Source organism: Calypte anna, chromosome 3, assembly GCF_003957555.1.
Source record: "Calypte anna isolate BGI_N300 chromosome 3, bCalAnn1_v1.p, whole genome shotgun sequence".
NCBI lineage: Eukaryota > Metazoa > Chordata > Aves > Apodiformes > Trochilidae > Calypte > Calypte anna.
Window position 1 is genome coordinate 70,824,783 of NC_044246.1, and position 23,504 is coordinate 70,848,286.

The window sequence follows — 23,504 nt, forward strand, 5'->3', positions numbered from 1 at the left end:
GTATTGAACAGCAACCATTCCTTTCTGCATTCTTTAAGGGCCACAAGTGAAAACCTGCACCCGAGCCTAACGAATTATTATCATCTGTTGTTAAAACTTTCTTCGGTTTAAAAAATAAAAGCGGGTTAGATCGCTGACTGAACCGCATCGCCACTGCCTGTCCCTGCTCCAGATCGGTCCTACCGCATTAACAGCGGCCCCCGCACCGGCCTCACCACGGTCCGGGCCCAGCCATGGCGCTCTGGGGTCGCCTCATGGAGCGGCCTCCGGCAACACCGGGGGACGCCAACACCCATCTGACCCGACCCCGCACAGCAGCTCTTTCCCTCGATGGGAGAAGGGGATTTACTGCGAGCGCCAAGAGAGAGGAATAAACTGCAGGGAGACCCGAACCGCAGCCCCGCGAAGCCACCGAACGAAGCTCCACCAAACCCCACAACTTGCGCGCTCTCTGCCTGGCGAGCGGGCGGGCCCGAGACACAAGCTCACACTGCCTACGCACCGCGCCTCCCGCGCACGCCGGGATATGTAGTTCGGGAGGCAAGAAACCGCTGCGGGCTTAGCGAGCGGGGCGAAGGCTGAGAACTACGATTCCCAGCGTGCTTTGTGCGCGGGCGGAGGGCGCATCCGCTGGCGGCGGCTGCGGCGTGGGTGCGCGTTGCCGGGCAGTCAGCTGGCCGCGGGGCGATAAGAGGGCGGGCGGCGCAGGTTGGCGGCGGTCGGTGCTCGCTGGTTCACCTGCCGCGCTCCGCAGCGGGAGGGAAGGCGACCGCTCTGCTATGGCCGAGACGATTGCGGACACCCGACGGCTGATCAGCAAGCCGCAGAATCTGAACGACGCCTACGGGCCGCCCAGCAACTTCCTGGAGATCGACGTGGGCAACCCGCAGACGGTGGGGGTGGGTCGCGGCCGCTTCACGACCTATGAGATCCGCGTTAAGGTGAGGGTCTGGCCCGGCGGCGGGGGGAGGGAGGCGGCCTAGAGCTCAGTCAGGGGTCCCCACCGGCCCAGGTAGGAGGACCTGGGGCTCCCAGCGGGCAGCTCCGCCGGGTCTGCGGCGGCACCTCCCTCGGCGGGGCCCGGCCCGGCCCCTCGGCAGCAAATATAACGTGAGGAAAAAGGAATGCGGTGCCTGTGTGTCGGTGATGGGCTCCGGACGGCTCTTGTGTGACCGGGGGGGGTGTCCCCGGCACTGTCCGGGGTGGCGGGCTGCCGCCCTCTTGTCCTTCAGGGCCCCGTTCCGTAGCTGGCGCTGTGAGTATCGCGGGGAGGAGGTGATGGCTGAGCAGCCGTGGGCTTCATCCGCCTCCCCAGAGCAGGGCCCAGCTTCTGCAAGCGTCTGGAGCCGAGAATTCTGGCGGGCTGGCGGTATCCGAGACGAGGCACCTCGCTTCAGATAACGTGAGGACAAATCGGTCCTTTGGCACTGCTGTGCGCAGCTGCCGTCGGACGGGAACGTTGCTGTGCTGTGTGTGAGCAGCTGCTTTGCTGGCCTGTCTCGAAGGGGGCAAGCTCTCAGCAGGCTGAGGTGGAGCAATAGGGGTGGGTCTGCCCTAAAGGAAGGAGGTCAGGTTCATGATTCCAGCAGCCTCCAAAATCCTCCAGAATTATGTGTAAATAAGTCAAGTGGACACACGTGGTAGATCAAAGCTTGCTGAAGTGGTAAGGTGGCTGTATATGAGGGAGAACTTACTGTTTTCTTCTGTACCTGAAATATAAATTGAGTGCCTTCTAAATTGGGCTGTTTCTCACCATGTGCTCTTAGATATTTTTTTCTTAGTAATACTAGGCTCCTTCCTATCTGACAGGGCTGTATTCACAGACTTTCCCCAAAAGCTAGTAGTCTTGAGCTTTAGAAAAGCTCTGAGGAGGTCACTCTTACGTTCCTTCTAGTTTCATAGATACTGGAAGAGTGGGTAGAAAAATGCAATATCTATGGCATGATCTATGCCTGTGGCTGGTAGGGACTTGAAGCAGGTCACCCTTTTAGTGTACACTGCCAGGGACAAGTTGAACTGGGAAAGTTGATCTCTCATAGTCTTACTTTTTTTTTTTTTTTTTTTTTTTTTTTTTGTAGCTTGTGGTTGAGTCTACTATCTCTAGTATAGCTTTACTCTGTTCTAGCTGATTGAAGTTGGTTAGTTATTACAGGCACTAATAGAGAAAAAGCCTTGTTGATAGCCTGCACGCCTTCTCTGCAAAGTGTGATCTTCTCTTCTCTCCCTGGATACCTTCATGGCAGGAAAGATTTCAGCTGAGGGCTGCTGCCTTGGTGACAAAAGTTCTTTGGACAAGACCAAAACCCTGTGTGGATCTTGTGGTATTAAAGGTCTAAGCTCTTGGCTTAGTGTAACTTCATTTAAAACAACAAAATTAACTGAAATCTAAAGCTGCTAGGGATGATACTACTTTAATTATGATACCTTTAAATTGTCATGTCCAGTAGCTATTCTCGTGTTTCAAGATGTGTCCATAGGGCAGGAAGGATAAATTAAAACAATTGAACAATGTTAGGCCTCTGTGCAAGGACAGACTAGACCTTGCCAGCTTGTGTTGCATTACTCTGCCCTTATCAGGATCCTAGTTGTCCACACTTAGCAGAAAGATGTAACTCTATCTTGCTGGGAAGTATTTGTGTCTTAAGTTCCTGATGACATTTCTTTCCATGAGGCTGAGCATTTGGGATTGATGGAGCCAGGGAAGATGATACAAGAGGAATTTTGCCATGATGCAGCATTGGGAACAAGTCCAAAGTTGCTGGGATGAAAAAAAAAATGTTAAAAATAATTCTTTTAATACCTGACTGAAGTCTTTCAGCAGAAAGGAAAGCAGAAAAGTGGGTTTTGAGATAGGTTACTCCTAGTGCATGTGCTATATGGGATAGAGAATTCTGGATTTCTGTTGTAATGAAGACCTAGAAGTGACCTGAACAAGCATACACTGATAGAACTTCCTCCATTCTTCTAGTCTGACTACTACATAACCATTGTTTCCTTCAACCTCCTTGCTTGCATCTGTGTATACAGAACTACCTCTTATACATGCTCGTTCCCTTTCCGGTTGTGTACTTCTGTACACATAGTGCATCTGTGCTGCATACATTCATAGCTCTCATGAACTAAAAAATTGAGTTTTAGGTCTCTGTATGCTAGGAGGCTACAGAGCAGGTAATACAAGTCGTGCAGAGTTACGTTCACTGTCTAAACTTGTATCAATTAATTGCTTCTCAGCAGAACCCAGACCACGTTGCTAATATGCAAGTTTCAGCATGGGAGAAGAGTTGGAACTTGAATTGCTCTACTATTGTATTTGTAAAAGGTAGGCCTTGTACTATAAGCTGCTCATCAGAGTGTGGCAGAGAATAGCCACAAGCTTGTCTCTGTGGTCTGACCACTGCTTGTGGTCACAGAAAGTAGTTGCTGAAATTCGCAGTTTTTCCCAGTAGTGCTAATAGTGGCAGCAGAACAAACTCTGAGAAGATAGTGATTTACCTGTGCTGTGTCAGGAAAACTGTGCCTTCAGCTAACACCAACAATACAGTGTTAAGTTGTGTGGAAATGGATGACTTTACTGCCACGTTCTGCTAAGAGATAATGTGATCTTCAGCCATAATATAAATCTAGGACAGAAATGTTGTTGGAGAGGACACCAAGATTCAAGTTAGCATTGAAGCAATTAGTCTTGCACCTCTGCCATGGTGTTTACAAATTTTTTCCAAAGGTAATTCTATATTAGTCACTTTGAATCTTAAAACTTAACTTTTTTGGGGGGGAAGACTGAGCTTGCTAGCAGACACTTGAACTGATGTTTGATAACTAATATCTTTCAAAATGTACTTGTGTGAAATGCTGCAGGGTTCTCCCAAGCTGTTATTGGCAAGGTTTTTACTGGTGTTGCTGCTGAAGCTTATTTGTTGCTTGGTAAGCAATGTGTGCAACACCTTTGTGCTTCAGTTCTTGTATTTCTGGCAGAAGCTGGAAAGCCTCATGGGGAACTCCAAAGTTTTGGGTAGACTGCTCAGCAGTAAACTACTGGAGAAGCAAGTTGCTTGTACTTCAGCTTGTACTTCAGACTTTCACAGCATGTCTGTGTGGGCTAGTAGGATGGCTGAGCATTGTGGTAAATGCTTGGTATTTTCACAAGCCATTAAGCTATCTGGGGTAGAATCTTCCCACAGCCCTTCCAGTGGAGCAGCATAATTCACAGGTAGTCAGTTGACCGAAATACTGACTTTCTGAGCCCAAACTTGCATTGAATAACATTCTGTTAGTGGAAAACTGGACAAGGTGATGACAGAAAGCTTCCACTGTAGCAACCTGTATGAGGTGTACTATGTGGCAGTGTGCTACTACTGTGCAGCTTAGCAATTAAATTCAAATGTTTTGTTCAGTGATGGTAAATGATAGAAAATGCCATCCTGCAGTGCTAAAATAGCAAATTTGAGTAGTTCATGTTCTTGACAGCATACTTGAGAATTTGCTTTCCATCAGCAGCATTGGGCAGTGAGTTTGCACCATTCTAAGGTATTCTTTGGGGTGAGCTAAAAAGGAGGACAGTGCAGGAGGGTATAAAGCTCCAAATGCTTTTTCTAGTGAAATAAAGCCTGATAAAGTCATTGCATCTAAAAGGATCTAAATGATCACAATGTAGTGTCTGTGCAGTGGTTAAAACTTGCGTAATCAACTAGACTGCTAAACTAAGACAACAAAATGCTGCCTTTATGTCTTGCAGAGAAGTGTGAGTTGAGTTCTCAGTGTAAATACCTTTGTATTGCCATATGCTGTGTCTTGTGACTCTTTACTAGTTGCTGACTCAGGAGTCACCATCAGTGGGGCAGTGGTCCCCTTCTACTTGTTACACCTTTTCAGGGTGGGTTTGTGCAATCAACGCTCTTTGACAAGGGCATGCAAATACGTGTTACTACTTACAGGCTGCAAGCCAGTCCTCTCTCTGAATTTCAGGAAGCATAATCACAGAAAGTTAAGAGCTGGAAGGGATCAAAACATCATCAAGTCCAACTCCCCTTTACCAGAGCAGGGCCACTTACAGGAGTTCACACAGGAACACATCCAGGTGGGTTTTGAATGTCTCTGGGGAAGGAGACTCCACAACCTCCCTGGGCAGCCTGTGCCAGTGCTCTGGCACCCTCACAGGAAAAAAATTTCTCCTTGTGTTTTTATGGAACCTCCTGTGCTCAAGCTCATGTTGCCTGTTATCCTATTATTGGGCATAATGGAGAAGAGCCTGGAACCATCCTCCTGGCTCTCTTCCTTCATGTATTTATAAACATTGATGAGATCACTTCTCGTTCTCCTTCAAGTTGAAGAGACCCAGCTCCCCACTTCAGCCTTTCCTCGTAAGAGATTTTTTCACTCCCTTAATCATCTTGGAGGCTCTGCATTGGACTCTTTCAAGCAAATGTAGAACAAATGACAGCTGTCATATCCTACAGCATGTCTGCAGTGCTTAATCCAGTACTAGCTATCACTGAAATTCTGCTGTAGTTCAGACAAATAGTTTTCCTAGTTAGTGGGTCAACAGGCACATCTTTGCTCAAACAGATTCAGTGCAACTTCAGGTGCTAAATCCTTCTAGGAGAAAAGACTTAAGCTTTACAAGCTAACTCTGATCCCAGCATCTGGTGACACACTTCAGGGCTGTACACCCACTCTGAAGCAGTACTGCAGAATGTAAGTACATAGATTACAATACTGTCAACAAAGCATATGGATAACCATGAAATTAATTTGGGAAAAATAGTTAGCACTCTTTCTTCTGTTACTGTTTCTGTTAAAGTAAAAGCAACTTCTGTGCTGCTTGTGTTGGTTGAATTTGTAACCTAGACAACTTAGGTGTTAGCCTGGAAGGCTAAGTTACTTGTTTATAGTTAGTAAGAACTTACAGATAAGTCAGTAATATTCAAACTGACAGATCTGAAGGAAAATACCTGTTACATGAGCTGCTAGTCCAAGTACATCAAGAATTCTTTAGTCAAACCTAGCTTAAACAAAAAGCCCTTGCTGTCTTAATTCTGTTCTTTAATGTTGAATGGTCTGTTGCCTCCAATCAGTAAGATTTAACTCAGCACTGAGGCACATCTTAGCTTCTTGATGTTCCACAGCTCAGAGGCTTGTCTTGAAAAGCTATTGCCTTGCTGCTGTGTTTCCAGATGCTGAGAAGTACTTTGCTTCGGTGGCACCGATGCTCTTAAACGCAGCAGTCACCTTTCATGTATCTTCTGCAGAAAACTTCCTCTGGATCTGTTGAGGTACTCAACTGCACAGCCCCAGTGACGGGAAGGAAATGAGCACGCATGTTGTTAAGTGCCTGCAATGTTAAGAATAGTATTGTTCCCAAAGGTTTGGGGAAGTATATCAAAGTAGTGCTAAATGAAAGCTTCTTTTGAAAGTCTGTTCTCATCTTAACCCATTTTTCAAGACCTAGCTTGGACACAATATTTGCATTTCAACATATTTTTAGTGGTCTAAATTGAGTGAATTACTGATTTGTCTGACTTCTGTGATGCATTCCGAGTAAGTTAGTAAACAAAGTGGAAGTGTAGCTTGCTCAGGAGGCACTTGTGTGCCATGGTTTTGCAAAGCAGCACTCTTAATCTGTCCAGTGTGTCCTTGAAATGTTCTGTTCCTTGAACAGTGCCGAATTTGCTGTCCTTCATGTGTTTCGCAGGGTTTGAAGTTGCAGACTCTTCTCCCACTGTAAGAAGAATAAAATCTGTTGATACACCTAGTTTACTCCAGTATCGTTCAGTTTCCTGTTCAGTGAAGCCTGTGGTGGAGTAATGACTAAACACTGACTCAGTGTGGATGTGTTTAGGGATGCATAATCAGCACTAATTCTGTTTCTCTACTTCTGCAAATCTTTCAGCACACTGCAAGTCTGCTCTAACTGTAGTCAATTACTCTTAAGATCCTCTTCTAAACACTGCTAACATTTTTAAACTCCTCTTCAAAGAATAAAAATGCACCGATTCAGGTGACTTTTTCTCTTCTACAGCCTAAGTACTGCACCTTTACAAACATTCTTTTCTGTGGAGAAATAATTCAGAAAAGTATAGCTGGAAGGCTAAGAAATTCTTTGCCTTCTAACCAGGGGGCAGAAGTGGAATGGCTTGGATGATAAACTCCTGAAGCAAGGAGAGTGGATTTATCAGCCTATTGCATGTATTTGCTCTGAGCAGCTGATTTTTCTGTAGAGGTTTTTGAACTAGATTCAAGAACCTATTCCAAAAGTACTGAACTACTTTGGTGTTGATGTCTGTGTAAATAAAATAAACAAATCTCTCAATAGGGCTTCTTATTAGTATATTAGCTTAACTGGTAACATGGACTCTTTATTTTTGCACACACAATATGGGCCTTGATTGTCATATATTAAGAATGCACTCTAGTACAGTGCTGAACAAACCAAATCAAACAGAACAATGACTAATCTTTGTAGGACTGATGGCTGTGATCCAGGTGGGCACATGGGTAATGCTGGAGTGTTTTGAAACATCTTTATTTTTAGACAGCTTGCCAAAAAAGTGTGAGCTTGAACTTCAGAGCAATCAGGTCTCTTCTGTTTATCGTCTGGTGAAATCAGTAATGCAGGGTAGATGTATAAGCTTCTGACTGTAGGGGAAGTATTTTCTCTAAAGGTTTTTCACTTGGCAATACAATGCCAGTTGCACTGCTGGAGGCTGTTTTAAGTAGATAATCCAAATGTTCTATGAAGCTGTAGCACTGAGTGCTGAAGGGTCCGAAACTGCTGTTACTGCTGTAATGGCTTTGATGCGAGAAGGGTAGAGAAGCCCCAACGTTCTGGTCAAAGTACAAAACCAAGTATTATACCAAATGAAGATGGGTTCATGGACATATTCCTTCTCTGGCTATTTCTTGAGAATCCAGCTCTAAATTTTTGTCATGGGAGGATCTTCTAGGGCGTGTAACAGGTATCAGCCAGGAAGATGACCTTGAAAGTATAGCTAAAAGCTGATGTATAGCAGCTTTACTTTGAAACCCAGAAGAAAGCGAGGCTGTGTCTTAAGCAGTTTAAAGCCATCTCTATACCAGGAAATAAGTCTTCAGAGACTACTTCTATAGGCCTAAGCTGCAGCACCCTGTAAGTCTTTAAAAATGCTACAAATTAAAGAACGGAAGCTTTTGTCATTTTTGTTGCTGTTAAGTACTTCCTTACTAATGTGAACACTTCTGCTTCAACAAAACTGGAAATATGAAGATTTTTTGCTGTTAGGTAACTAGTAATAGACATATACGAATCTTTTGTTTCCTGTGTGCTTGTGAAGTGTAGGGATACTGGGCTACCTCTAGCTTGCAAAGCAAGCTAAAACTTTTGATCTTGCTAACACTATCAATTGCATCAATTAAGTACAATTTTTGTTGGCCCTATTTCATCATAGCTGGTAGGTGGCAGATAATGACACTAAAGCATCAAAGTAATGTGATCCCTCTTTGGTCATTCTCAATGAGGAATGAATGGTAGCATCACAGTAGGTCAAACAAGAGCATATGGAAGTTATACCTTGCAATTATATAAAGAAGTGATCCCTTCTTTTTGAAAGGAATATTTGGTGTTTCAAAGGAGGGTTTGGCTTGCTGACACTGAAATAGTTATTGAGAGTTGGTAATTTGGTCTGGGTGTTGTGCCTTTGCCTGATTGTGTCCTCCTTTAAATGGGCTTCAGTTTTACCTTTGGCTTCTGAGCATGGAACCTGAATAATTAGGACCCACTATTTGGGTCTTAATTTGTATTTCTAGACTTATCCCCTGGATTGAGCCTTTTGACCATGGCACACCTTAATTCAATTCTTCATTATGCTGGTGCACTTCATCAGGTGATGGTAAATGCAAAAACTCAGGTGCCCCCATTCTAATTTACATAGAGTGACTCTGCATTAAAGTTTGAAGAGGTTAACTCTTGTCTAAAGACTGATAGTCTCTGTTGTTGTGTTGTTACGTTTTCCTGTCTTGGTCTTTAAGATGACATCCTAACTCCATGTCTCAGTACTGTGAAGTGGGAAACTATACTTCTTGATAGGGCTTAAGTCAGTATTGCTTAAAACTTGAGTGTAAATGTGTGATCAGGTTTTCCAGTGCTCGATTAACTGCAAATTTTTTTGCATGCCATGTGCTTTCAGTACCACTGGACACCAAGTGAATAAAAGGGGAGGGCAGAACTCTGCTTTGATCAAGAGGACTGAAACTTGGAAAAATACCAGCCCCTTATCTGACCTTTTGCAGTGGGGAAAGGTTTTCTTTCAGTAAAGCACACAGCAAAAATGTAAGCTTCTAATAACTGAAGTCTAGAGCATGCTTGCTATCTTTATTGCTTTTAATAATTGTAGGAAACGGGGAGGTAGTTGCTTATGTCAAGTTGGGAAGGAAGCAAACCACTGACAAGGCTTCTGCAGTTAACAGTGAACTGCTGAAGCCACTTTCTTGTACTAAAGGCCAGCAGGCTTTTGCCTTTAAGCTGTAATACTTTTTTTTTTTTTTTTTTATCCGCCCTGAATGATGCTTACTGTAATAACCCAGAGCTCTCATTGGCTGACTGTAAATGTAGCCAGAGGGTATCATCACCTGACAAAGGTCTTGTCTGAAGATAGTAAGAAGCTTGAATTTGGCTTCTGAGTTTCAAGGCCACAAACTTCAATCAAAAGTGAACTGGGTTCTTTCTTGCACTCTATTTTAATGGAAATAGTTGTGTCGAGGCTACCATAACCTCCTCGAAAAAGCCACATCAAAGGGGGTGCTATGGCAACAGTACAGCTTTATTTTCAGTTGGTTAGGAGTGGGAGATGTTGGTAATGCTGTGCTGTTGATGAGCGTTAAATTGGCAGATGAAGAAATGGTTCGAATTTACCTCAAACTAGCCTAGATGGCCGCAGCTGTGGAGTTTCTGCAGTTCTGTGGGGGTGGGCTGGGCTGCGGTGACATTCAGAATCAATCCTGTGGTGTGTCAGCATGCTCTTTGAAGGAACCTAGTGCTATTTGCATTCAGTTTATGCCTGGAAACAGGTTGGTAGGAGCAAGTCTAGCTGTTTGCAAGGCTTTTTCCACTCAATAGATAAATTACACTACTCTTGATAACTGAACACTTAAAATTAGAATTATAATCTAATGTATTAGAAATGAAATACTCTAGTTTTCCTCTGACCTTTAAAGTAACTTGTATACCAGAACGGCTGCACTGGAGAGTTGTGTATCTGAATCTGAACAGAACAGTATGACTGGTACTCAAATTGTTTATATTCTTCTTTTGAAAGCCTCCCCACTTGTATGCATAAACAGTTTTTGGACTTCTAACTGGGCATAGCATGGGGATTGACTGTAATAACAGCTAGAAAAGTGCTATCTGGTTAAACAAGCTACTGTCTATGCACTGTCATTTACTTCTGAGGTGAATTGAGAATCTTCTGAGCTTGAAGGTAGGTTTGTAGTTTGAACATTTTATAGTAAAATAAATGTAGCTAAAGAAATATGCTTCCTGTGAATACAGGTTTTGCCCTGAGATCTATTAGCAGGCAATGACTTGTTCCCCATTACCAGTTTGTTGAACACTAGCCAAGTGACCATAGAAACTTGTTTGGCATCTGAGTAGAAGAATGCAGGAGTGACTAAGGGGTCTAGGTTTGTCATCTGCTCTTTAACTTGGCACCAGCTTTGACAACGTTTATTTCAGTGTAGTTTCTTGGCCCTTAACTCACCCTGGAGAATACAGACTTAGATTTTTTGACTACTGTCACACTAATAGGTGTGTTTCTATAGTCTGATACAAAAACAGTGCTGGACAGAATCTGGCATGTCTTAGCATCTTCCTATGCTTAGGATTTTGGGATAAGTGGGACTTGCTCAGAGCTGGTTAAATGCTTCCTCCTGGAATAATGCTTTAGCTGCAATTCTGACCAGTGACTTTGTTGCCCAATGCATAATCCTTTTGGATTGAGGACCTGCATTCAAACTGCTTGGAGGCAGGATTTCAGACTGACTAGGAAGTTGTTGAAAATGCTTTTGTTAAAAATGAGACTAGTTATTACACTGGAGAAGAAACAATTGCTGCTGTAATTATGGTGTATTTATCAGAGGAAAGAGCTATGCTTCAGGGGGTGTGCCAAAATGGATCAAACAGTAGATTTAGCAGATCAGCAAGCCAGAAAACTGACACTATAACACTGAATATGTGTGGGGAGAAGTGTTGTTAAACACGAAAGTATCCTGGCCTCAAGTTTTGTGCCTTGGTCTCATCTCTGTTCTAGCAGGCATACAAAGCATTAACAGTGTTCAGAATACAGCTACTGGCACTTCAGTGACTAAATAAGTGTAACTCAACATAAACTGTGAAGCAAAGAATAACTTTAATATGCGGTGTATGTAATCTTGAAGTGACAATTAATAGAAATCAAAAGTTTCTGTTAACACCGTAGTGTTGTCTCTTTCTACCAAATTCTTGCCCTGTGATAGTCCATGCTTCAGCATCTGTCTGGTTTGCTTAATTAAAACCATCTATACATGATAAATGGAGGCCCTAGGACATGCAGAAATACTTCTTACTGAAGGAAGAAGTGGTTTGCTCAAGCAGGGTAATAATCCTTAATGAGACGCATACAGTAACTTCAGGTGTGAAAATATCCAGAGGTAAAAATAGACACCTAAGATGTAAATAAGTTAAGCAGTATAAAACAAGACTCCCAAACTGTGTTTCTAAAGTAGATCCTACGAGCTGTGTTTTTGAAGAACATGGCTCTATCAGTACTAGTTTGTGGATGACAAGAATTGCTGCAGTTTCTGGGTTTTAAAGAACAGGAAGGAAGTTTAGAAGTTGATCTCAACATATAGTTCTGGTTCATATCCAGACCAAAGGATAGGGGACACACGCTTTCCTTTAGCATGTTGTTGTGACTTGTAAGCCACTCTAATGGGAACCTTCTAGCATACACTTCAATTTGAACATTTCCAGTGCTTGTGATCAAAATTGGATGAGATTTTTCAACTGAAAGGGAAAAGAAATATTCTGTCTGTCCTTTCCTCCAACCTGCTAGCTGGATAGCATGTCAAAAGTTCAAAAGGGATGTAGATGGTATAATGAGCTCAATTGGCACTTCTGCCTCTGCATTGTACCTGTAAGCCTGATATGTTGTTTAGAGATTAACTTTATAGACTTCATGCCCAGAAGTATGAAAGGAGTTCCTGAGGACCTGGTAAGTCATTGTGTTTTAGCTGCTGCTTACTAAGTTCTAATCCCTCTTGTAAGTAATTTGAGGGGAGAATGGAATATTTTCTGCAGGTGAGAGCCTATATGTTAAATACTGTAAAGAACTTTCTATCCAAGACATTGACAAAGAGTTGATGTTGTAATGCGGAAGGCTGAACTTGCTTAAAAAGCCAATAGCTGAAATCTGAGTAAAATAATCTAGTGCTTCACTTCTGGGAATCTCCATGAACTCTGGGGGACCTTGCTTTATCCACTCTTAGAGTGGAGCATTCTTATCCTCAACATGAGTGTGTTTATAAAGCCTGACTTCTGGCATAATAGTCTTAAGTGCAATTTTATTAGTCACTAGTACAGTCAAGAATGCTTTACCTGGGAAGGAGGGCTTGAATACTTTCAGATGTTGATCACTAAGATTTCATAACAAAATACTGCTTTATACTTTATCACCTGTAAATTGTGGACTAAATAGCATCATATGAAAGTAGGCAACTAATTTCTCAAGTACTTTTGAACTGTGACAGTCAAAGAGTTGCTGTTGGCTGGCAATGATCCAATGGCCTTTAGTCATAAGCCTGTATAATGCAGTAAGTATCTCTGCAGTTAAGCCTGTTTTGAGCAGCCTTTGAGCATCACTCAGTGCCAGCTTAAGCTTAACAGCCTACAGATTATATCCTACAGGTATATCTACTCAAACAGGGACCAGAAGCTGATTAAGATGGCTAACAACTTGTGAAATAAACCAATAAGAAACAGAAGCCACTGTGCTTCTGCCAAGGCGAAAAGTTGGGGATAAGTCCCATGTGAACATCAGCTTTGTAGGGTACTTTTCAAAGCCTCTTTCAAGATGTTCGAGATGGTGAATATGCAGACTGACACCATTAAGCTTTATTCTGTTCCTGATGTTTATGTACGGCAGTTACAGACTCTTGTCCTTGCTTTTAGTAGGTTGTAACTCCTACAAACATTTCTGTAGCGCTCTAGCCAGTTTGTCACCTCAGTGGCATTTAAGCTTAAGATTATCATCTTGGGGCTTTCCTTTCTGGGGATGGCATTAGGAGGAGTTGGATGACAGCAGTGGGATAACCCTGCACCCCAAGAATTAATAGAAGTAAAATAGGCTCTTAAACAAGTTAGTGTAAGGACACCTGTGAAAATGCTCATGTGTTTATTAACATGGTCTTCTGCAGCATTACATCTTGGCTCCCATTTAATATATCTTCAAGGGGAGAATTGTGTGCCCACTCCTAGCCATGTTTAGGGAAGTTTTGCCTTATCAGTCTCTGCCTGATTGAATTGTAGCAGAACAATCTGACCTCATCAGTCCTGAATTGTGTTGCATTTCAGTCTCTTTGGTTTCTTTGAAGTTATCCAGGCTCGTCAGCTTGTACTTGCAAATCCTCAGCTTCATCTGTCCTCAATAGATTCACTGTAGGACTTATTTAAAGGTATTATAGAGCATGCTGTATCACGTAGCAGAAAAGTAAAGGAAGCTTGATTGATGTCCTGTGCTGGTACCTGAAACACTCCCTTGAATGCAAGTAACAGGAGCCTTCTTGGATTAAAGACTTTCTTTGCATGCATGTACACATCCCCTTCCCCCTTTTTTTTTTTTTTTTTTTAACATCTCTTAACACTGGGCATCCAGACTTGGAGACAGTAAGAGTACCAGATGCTTGTGCAACCTTAGGAACATCTCCTTAAATAACCAGCAAATCTGCTATTCAGCTCAGTGGTACAGTGGCAAAGTATCAGTGATTAGGATGTCATATAAATGAGGCCCACACCTAAGCAGTATGAGGCACATCTTACTCATGTAGATTACAGAAATACAGATGAAGCTCTGTATCTTGAGTGTTTCTCAGTGCTGCGGTTGTTGCTGAAGTGAAACTAATTTGTAATTTACCAGCTTGTTTCTTGCTTCTGCTTATCAAAATTAATATGTTGTTGTGGGAAGAGTGATGTTATTCACCCTCGAGAAGCCACAACTTCTAAGCTCAGTTTTTACAAAGAATTTACAGGGCTTCCAGTAGGCTTGTATTGGTTATTTAATTGAAGTAACTTGCAAAGTTGTGCATTCTACTGAGCCTCATGTGCTTTGAGGTTCCTTTTCAATAAGCCATTAGTTCTTCCTACTGCCCCATTTGATTGATAGTAGTATGGGGTGTGAAATACCATTTAATTCCCTCTTGTTTTGCCCCAGCTTGCCTTTCTTTACAGAAAGAAATGTGAGGCACTGTGTGGAAAATAGCAGGAGCAGGTCAATTTGAGAACCACAAAGATAGCCCTGGCACTGAGTTTCACATCAGCTTTACAACACTTAGTTGCATCAGGCAAGCCAAGAGACTCCTTGAACTGGGGATGTATCAATATCCTGCAGAGGATTTGAGTAATCTGCTGTAATCCATTTCCCCTGCAGATCGTAATATTTTCCCTTCATTGGTGTGTGGAGGTGGTAATTTTAAATTTACTTAGAATCCTTTTATTTAGTTTATTTCATCTACCATTGGATTGCACTTTGGCTAATAGATTGTTCTTAGCATGAGCTTTTACCCACCCCATCTTGAAAGGTGCTTTCCTAGCTAAATCTAGTAATACTTGCCAGCCTTTGTTTCTCCAAACTGGGGATCTATTTGCTTCCCATTTCAAGGTTTCCTGTTTAAAGAGCCACTGTGTGCTATCAGCCCACACAGTGTAGGAGTCTACATAGGTGATTTTTGCTCCATTCTGTGCTGCCAAAACAACTGGTCTTGCTTATCCTATTTGTTTGTTGCTTTCACCTTCTGTTACTTGTTTTCCAATGGTAATATGTAATACAGCAGCCTTATGTTGCCACTTACCCTATTTGCTGAAGCATCCATAAACCAAATGTGTTCTGTTGGTGGACTCTTAATGAGAGGTGGCTCATTCAGAATGGGTAAAGGTTTAAGAAGCTGTAATGCTAAAGAGCCTGTGTTTTATGGGGATCTGCAATTTGAAAGCCTTACTGTGTCCTTCATTTTCTGCAAATGTCCTGCATTTTTTCTGCAACTTCTCTTAGGTAGGCATATCACTTTCTCCAAGTGGGTTTTTGTGCAACTCCTTCTGGAGCACTTCCCTTTATAACACTTCCACTTCAAGTAAATTACACAGTCCTCTAGTTTGCACAGATTGTCCCTTATGTGTTTTCTCAACTTCTTTAACCACTTGGACTAAAGACAGAGGTCTCTTTTTCCATCCAGAGTACTGTTGTTCTATTTCTTTAGCTGTAGTTCAGCTAAACAATGAAGATCCTCCTAGTCCATCGAGGCCAGTTTGGAACAGATTGCATTAAGCAGAGTTTGACCAAAGAGTGTTTGACCAAACCCTTGTGGCTATAATAAGATCACAGGGTTGTACTAGTCCCAGTGACCAGTATATTTTTAATTCTTCAGTTAGGGTTTTGACTGCCTCTTTGTATGTTAATTTCTATTCCTTCTGTAAGAGTATAATAGATGGGAAATTATAGAAAATCCAGGTATATGCTTCTTACAGTTCCTATTAATGTTGTAGCTCCTTCCTTCAATGGGGCATTTGCAACTTTTTTTCTGAATGTATCGAGAGAAATTGTTGACCTGCCCCCTATATACCAAGTATCTGAAACTTACTTCTTCACCTTACGTTTTCAGGATGGTATCTCAATTTCTGCTTTATTTAGTGCTTGCCATGCCACTGCTGCCACTTCCTTCACCTTCTCAGGGGAAGTTCCTCCAATCAGAATATTGTCTAGATATTGGTATAGTTTCACATCTTGTGGGGGCAAGACTCTAAAAAACTTATGTGCAGCATGAGCAGTTGTGGGCAAATGTTTGTACCCCATATACTGTTATAAGTATATTGCTTCCCAAGTGAAAGCAATTCTCTTAATGGTTCCCTTGAAGGAGGAAGATGAGTATTTCTTTCACAACCATGGGTGTACAGCTGCTTGCAAGGTAACTGTTAAGTTTGCAATATTTGGTACAGCAGCTGTTAGCAGGGCTGTAGTAGGATTTGGGCACCAATAATCAGTTGTTAATTGCCACTTCCTGTCTTGTTTCCAAACTGGATGGACAGGTTATAGATAATTTGTTTTTCCAAATCAGCCATGACTTCAGAAACTTCATTTTGTGCTGTAGTAGTAGAAATTGGGTATTGTGGTGTGTTTAGAAATTTTTGAATCATGGGAGTGCAGTGGGTGCATTAAGTACACACACTGCAACCTCCTGGTTTCTATTGGGATTGTAAGATACCTTTGAGGTGAAGGGTAAACAACTCAAAATATTTTTCATGGTGAATTTTAATGTTTTGATTGCAAAGCAAGTAGTCAACATGTTCTTCTTGCCTGGAAGTCATGAATTGGCCTTGGCAGACTGGCACAATATACTTTCTCTGCTTGCACTGGTAATCTTAATTCTGTTTCCCGGATCACATCTTCTCTGCATCTTGTTCTGTTAGTACTGAGATTTGTGCTTCTTTATCTTTTACAAACTTCACTGATTGTCCTTGAAAATCAATTGGAATTAGAATGTATAGGCCAGCATCGTTTACCCACTGAGAAACCTCTGCTTTCTAGACAGGCAGGTCCAGTTGCCTTCAAGACACAACACTAGTAATTTTTTTACTTCATGCCCTGCACCACGCCACGAAGTTCCTCCCTAAGGAGGAGAAAGGGATTGTCCCCCTTTCTGGGGAGTGGTGCTGTAGGAGTAGAAGTATTCCTTCCTTTCACTGTTATCTTGTTTCTGGAATACTTCAGTCAGAGTCAAGATAATGCCAATAGGCTGACCTTGAGTTGTGTCTCAGGGAGTGCCCATGGCTACTTGCATTCCTCTGTTCTTGAGATACTATTTTGGAGATGTAAAATTTGTTTCCCTTTACTCTGGTTTCTGTTCCCTATTTCACTAGTCTCACTTTGATCTCCTCCCTGGGGCTTTTGGTTTTTAGCTGGTGCATTGTCCCAGTCCATTTATTGTCCTAGTCCATTTCACAGCTATAGGTAAGGATGCTGTGTATTAATTCTGCCCATGTGAAGTGTTGCATCCATGCATTTTGAGTATTATCACTTTGTCCCTTACTGTATTCTGTGTTGGTCTTGATCTCATCTTGTTTGGCAGCTAGATAGGGTTCAGGAATTGCTGAGGCTCCTCTAACCAATAAAAAAATCTATTGTAGGAGGTAGTAGAATGTTATGGGGCTCTGATTTGTGCCTGGCTTGTATGCAAGGAGCTTTTGTGACTGCTTTAGGGAGCTCACTTGGAGATTGGATCAGCACCATGTAGAGGGGTTCACTTTGTTCCTTGGTGTTTTAAGAAAACTCTTAGATCCCAGTAGCCATTTTCTTCATTCTCAGTCAACATTATTTGTTTCTGCCACTTGGGCATACATACCACAAATACTCAAGTTTCAGTTCTGGATTTCTTCTATATCTCTTGCAAATGCAGCAATTACAAGGGATCCCAGGGAATGGTTTGTTTAGGGTGTTGCAGATCACTATCCAGTTCTTTCTGTTTTGACAACAGGCCTGACTTCATATTCAGGAGGATTTCTGGAGAAGAGGTGATTGTATTCTGGCTCCCTGTCACTGGGATCACCCCAGATGTCTCCATCCCAGCCTACAAGGGTTACTACTACTTTTGTCATCTGTACAATGTCAGGGGGACAGGGAGGCTGCATGAAGATTGTATTGACCTCCCAACTTCTGTCACTTTTCCTTTTTCTTCTGTAACTGTTTCTGTAGTTTTTAAACTTTTAAAGACAGTAACAGCTCAGCTTCCTTCCTACTTTCTATTTTTTAGGTCCTGTTCTTTTATATTTCTATTTTCCCTTTTCTGGTATGCAGCTTCTAGATGGGTATCTAGCATCATGCATATAATGCCTGTTCCTTCTCCATCCTTTTTATGGCCCCTTGTTACTTTTAGGTGTTCTTCAACAGCTTCCCAATTATGCCAATTATCATGAGCCCGTTCTTCCCAGATGTTGGGACTTGGATACACTGCCACATTTGTCTAATCAATAGCTTGTATTCTTGTTTCAGACAAATCTACCTATCTTCAAATTGAAAGAATCTACAGTCAGAAGAAGATACAGTGACTTTGAATGGCTAAGGAATGAACTAGAAAGAGAAAGCAAGGTGGGTAAAATGAAAGGTAGATACAAGCCTTCATAGATACACTGAGTACTAGTGCAGAAATATTATGTTTCAAACTTTATACATCATATAGACCAGATGTTGTGGTTGAAAATGTCCACAAAAAAGCCAAAACTTTCAACATACTTTAGCTGAACAATGCTAGAGGCTGTTTCATGAATTTGAGTTAATTCATAGTTGTGCTGCTTGAATTCAACTTACCTCTGTGACAGATACTGTTTTTCCCTGGTCATGTTTTATTACTTCACTAGGGATGTGATTGAGTTTGGTCCTTCAGGAGGAAGAGGCAGCACAGGAGGTGTATAAAGTTGCTCACAGGATGCACTTATGGACACTTCTGAATCTTTCAGGTTGTGGTACCCCCTCTACCAGGAAAAGCCCTTCTCCGCCAACTCCCTTTCCGAGGAGATGATGGCATATTTGATGACTCCTTTATAGAAGAGAGGAAGCAGGCTCTTGAGCAATTCATAAACAAGTAAGTATTTGGGCAAGTTATCTGGAGACAAACCCAGAACTCCTCTCTGGAAAACTGAATTAAAGCTGCTGATCCTCTAGCTATGGTAGATCCACAAGGTTCAGAACAATAACTTACACATAATCTTGCAGTAGGCCATACTAACGCTGCTCATCCAGTGTTTAGTTTTATATCTTGCTGCTTAGCTGAACAGCTGACATTAATGGTAGTGTTGTTAATTTATGCAAATTACTTCTAAAATTATAATGTTCAAAATAGTTCTACTTTTCCATTTCTGAAAAGGTATCCTTTGGCTGAACAATGGAGCTTACAATAGGCTTACAGCAGTTTACTTTGCTTGCAGATGTGAGGTATTATCAGCTTGTGTAACAATGTGTATTTTCTCTAATCATCCTAAGAATCTTTCTGAAATGTAAAAACACTACCTGAGGCATGCACACATGTAGCTTGAGATAGATACTTTGGGTTTTGTCATTGCCTTTCAAAGGGTGAGCAGAAATTATAGTAACAAAGCCTTACAATTCTTTTTCTACCATCAGCCCTTACTAACTGTTCTCTACATTGTGACCCAGAGAGCTACTTCAGATTCTTTAACAATGTAAATCCAAACGTGGGTAAGAAGGAATGCTGCCAGTTAACAAGCTTTACTGGTCTTTAGAGCCAACACTAGTCAGGCAACTGGATTTGGAGCTGCTTCATTTAGGAGTCCAAGCCTGTCAGTTCCATTAGCATTTTAATCTTGGTCTGTTTAAAAGGAACAGAAGATATCCGAGTTAAGCCAGAACTTCATGTTACTCAGTTCAGGCATGTGGCTTGGAGATGGAAGTCACAAGTTCACTTAAACTGTCTTGTGCAAGGAAGCCAAGTGTGAGTGTATGAAACATCTGAAGTTTTTCTTCATATAATTGCTTGTTAGCTCAATTTAGAGGTATTGCTAATGGTTCTGATCAGGTAAATGCTTCAGAATGCACTTCTTTTTGTTCAAAGACAAGTGGAATGAATTTTCCAGGCATCTAGAGTCATAGAATCATAGAGTGTTAGGGGTTGGAAGGAACCTCTAGAGATCATCTTGTCCAGACTCTCTGCCAAAGCAGGATAAGCTAGAGGAGACCATGCAGGAACACATCCAGGTGGGTTTTGAAAGACTCCAGAGAAGTCTGGGAGAGGCTTCTCAGAGAGAAGGAGACTCCTCACCCTCTCTGGGCAGCCTGTTCTAGTGTTCCATCACTGTCTCAATAAAGAAGTTTCCCCTCATGTTGAGGTGGAACTTCCTATGTTCTAGCTCAAAGCCATTATTCCTTGCCCTATTACTGGGCACCTCTGAAAAGAGATTGACCTTTTCATCTTGACACTCACCCTTCAGGTATTTATAAACATAAATAAGATCATCTCTTGGCCTTCTTTTTTCAAGGCTAAACAGCCTCAGTTTGCATTTATACTACATGAAGGCAAATGGGCTTATAGTGAGACAGAATGTGTTTGGGCTTTTAATGCTATATGCTCAAGGAAGTCATAACAGTAAAGTACAATCTTTATCCATGGAGGCTTGGGACTCTATATTGCAACACGTGAGGGAAGGTGACTGGCTGTGTTCTGAAGCAGCTGATAGCAAAAGTCATCTTAACCTGGAGTCTCTGAAACTCAACATTGCTCACAAAAATGGAGTGACCAGTTTACTGTTATCACTTGCTCAGTCCTACAGCAAGTAGTAGATTGATCTGGTAGAGATGTAAAACATCTTGATCTATTTTTCCTCCTGCAGAAGATGAAAGCAGGCTGTTAGTGTAGATATTGATGTAGTTGCAGACTTGAGTCCAGCTGGAACAACATTCTTGAAGCTGAACTCCTGGTTATTCAGTCTCATCTATTTATTCTAATGGCATGACAAACTCACCCAAGTAAATATTCTTAATTAAAGTTTTGAACCACATAGAAGCTTTGAGATGTCTACTAAGTACTCTGGATACCAGTGAAATTAGTCCTGAAGTTAATTTGTGTAATGCATTCACATTACTGCACTCTCAAAGTTGGTCTTTGCTCCTGTAGCTAGAGTCCTTCAGATCTGTATCAAAAAAAAAAAAATCTTGATGCACTGGTGCTGAAAGCTTTGTCTTTCTAAATGGATAATCTAGAGTGACTAAATAGCAGCAGTGCATTTTGAGTCATCACTTCAGGGCCAGCTTGCTGGTACCACTATCAGAACTACCTGCAGTGATATGCATGAGGATAGGTAGTGATGCACTCCTCTGCCTGAACTTCACTTTTACATAAAATCTTTCCACAGCTGCTTTGTGTAAGGGTAAGGAAAAGTCAATGCAGAGTATTCATGTGAAGCCAAGAGCTGAATTTGGGAGACCAGGTCTAGTCTTGCTAATCACCCACTATTTTGCCAGCCTTCCTAAAAGGGTGAAGGAATATGCTGCTGCCTCCTCTGCTCCTGTATGCCTTTCTTTTGAAATTCAAGGCTGGCAAATTCAGTCTGGGAGTAAGAAACAAGTTATTCCTTGTGAACTAACGCTTGCAACTGCTGCCCATTTACTAAACCTCAGTGCTTTGACTGCACTTGAAATAATCTGTCAATGCTCAATAGGAGAGCTCAGCTTCCTCATTAAAGGATGCCTTCAATGATGAGTAAATAGTGGCAAGTAAGTACTAAGATACCTTTAGAGGAGAAATACAAAAGTGTTTGGAAGTACTGATGCTGACCCTGGGCAGTTAACTATGTATTACATGTGCTCAAGTAGATGACTTCCATGTAGAGTAAAAATGTTCTGACTGATATGGAGGCCATAAGGGTGACACAAGTTGTCCTAGCGAGGATGGGAGGCTTTCTCTCAAAGGGAGAAGTCTGATGTAAACTAGATGTAAATTTTCTCAAACCAAACTCCTTTAGGTCACCATAGGTGACCAACTTCCAAGGATTCTGATTCTTTGGGATTTTTTTACCTGCCCAGAAGGCTGCATGGTGTTTTAAGCGTTTCAATGCAGTATCTTGTGGGTTTATTCCAAGCTTTGGAGTGTTTTCTAATGAAATTTCAGCTCCTTTACTGTTAAAAAGATGATGGCTCAGTCTTGTATGTGAAATGAAACTAAATTCTCAGAGGTGCTAGTCTATCCTAAGAGACTATTAGGATGACTAATAATAGGACAAGGGGCAATGGTTGTCAACTGGAGCATAGGTGGTTCCTATATAAGGAAAAATTTTTTTCGCTGTGAGGGTGCCAGAGCACTGGCACAGGCTGCCCAGGGAGGTTGTGGAGTCTCCTTCCCTGGAGGCATTCAAAGCCCACCTGGATGTGTTCCTCTGTGACCTCTTGTAGGTGACCCTGCTCTGGTAGGAGGGGTTGGACTCACCTTTTGAGGTCCCTTCCAGCTCTTAACTTTCTATGATTCTAGGGCAGAAAATCTTGTCTCTTATGTTTCATATCAAAAGACTTCAATTAGCAGAAGGGCCAGTACCATCAGTGCTGCCTGTGCGTGCTAGGAATAGTGACCATGGTAAGTCACTGTTCTAAGCAGTTCCAGAGCCTTCAAAAGATCTTCACACCCTCTGGTGGACTAAGTCTTTAACTCTGCCTGGGCTAACTGCTGTTGAATTCGACTTAGGGCTGAGGGCTTAAGATGCCTTTAAAAAGTTGTCCTGTGTCTAAGATACCAAGACCTGTAAAATCTACTTGGCTTGCCAGATTTCCTAATGCTAGAATGGGTACTTTGATAGCTCCCTGGTTTGCAGGTGAGACCTGCTGATGTAACATGCTTCCAAATGATCAGAGGCAGCTCAGGGTTCCTTTGGACTACTTTAATGTGGGGGAGAATGACAAATCTTGCTGCCTGGTATCATTCTAGTCACCATCAGTGAACTGGAAGTGAAATCTTCCCTAAGTGCAGAGCAATAGATTACTTTACTCTGATGGCTCTTTGCAAGTAGATTCAATTTCTTAGCAATAATGCTTGTTTTTTTTCCTCTCTAGGGTTGCAGGCCACCCACTGGCACAGAATGAGCGCTGTCTTCACATGTTCTTACAAGATGAAGTAATAGACAAAAACTACACACCATCCAAAATAAGGCATACTTGAATTCTGAAACCCATCTTCTCAAACACTAGTGGTTCTTATGCTTGGTTTTAAGAGGTTGTAGTTTGTCTTAGCATGCTGAGGATAAACGGGCACGAAGTCTTCACCAACATGAGTACACTGCTTGGTCTTTGCATATGCTTTATAACATTAAGGAACTCACTTGTCTTCTAGCTAAATCCCTCCAAATTATTGATTTAAGAGTATTATACTATGAGACCATCTACCCCTTGCAATGTCTCACAAACTTTTCCACTCTTATTTGCAACGACTTAATAATGTTTACTGACTTGGCCTTACTTGAACTTGCACAGTTGTAATGTCACATAATCACTTGTATTTGACTAAACTGCTCTGCTGTTTCTGAGGTAGTCATCTGTCTGAACTTCTGTAGAAAGATTGCTTTATTTCTGATACCCTGTGTGAGAAACACTTATGCAATTGTCTTGAAGCTTGTAAAACACTTTATACTGAAGTAATGAGGGAATTATCTTTATATTCTGTAAGAGGAAAAAAAATCAAATTTATATACTAAATAACTTGTCTAAAGTTTTGAAATAAAAGTGAAAATGCACTTCAAA

At 41.9% G+C, this 23,504-nt stretch overlaps 1 protein-coding gene across 1 annotated transcript; it reads left to right on the forward strand.

Annotated features, from left to right (window-relative positions):
* Positions 1–638: 638 nt before the first annotated feature.
* SNX3 (sorting nexin 3) lies at positions 639–23,504 on the forward strand. Its single transcript, XM_030448779.1, is given in 5 exon segments — positions 639–941; positions 18,261–18,356; positions 18,725–18,849; positions 22,821–22,892; positions 22,894–23,504. Coding segments are annotated over 5 exon segments (477 nt in total). The 5' UTR covers positions 639–779; the 3' UTR covers positions 22,916–23,504.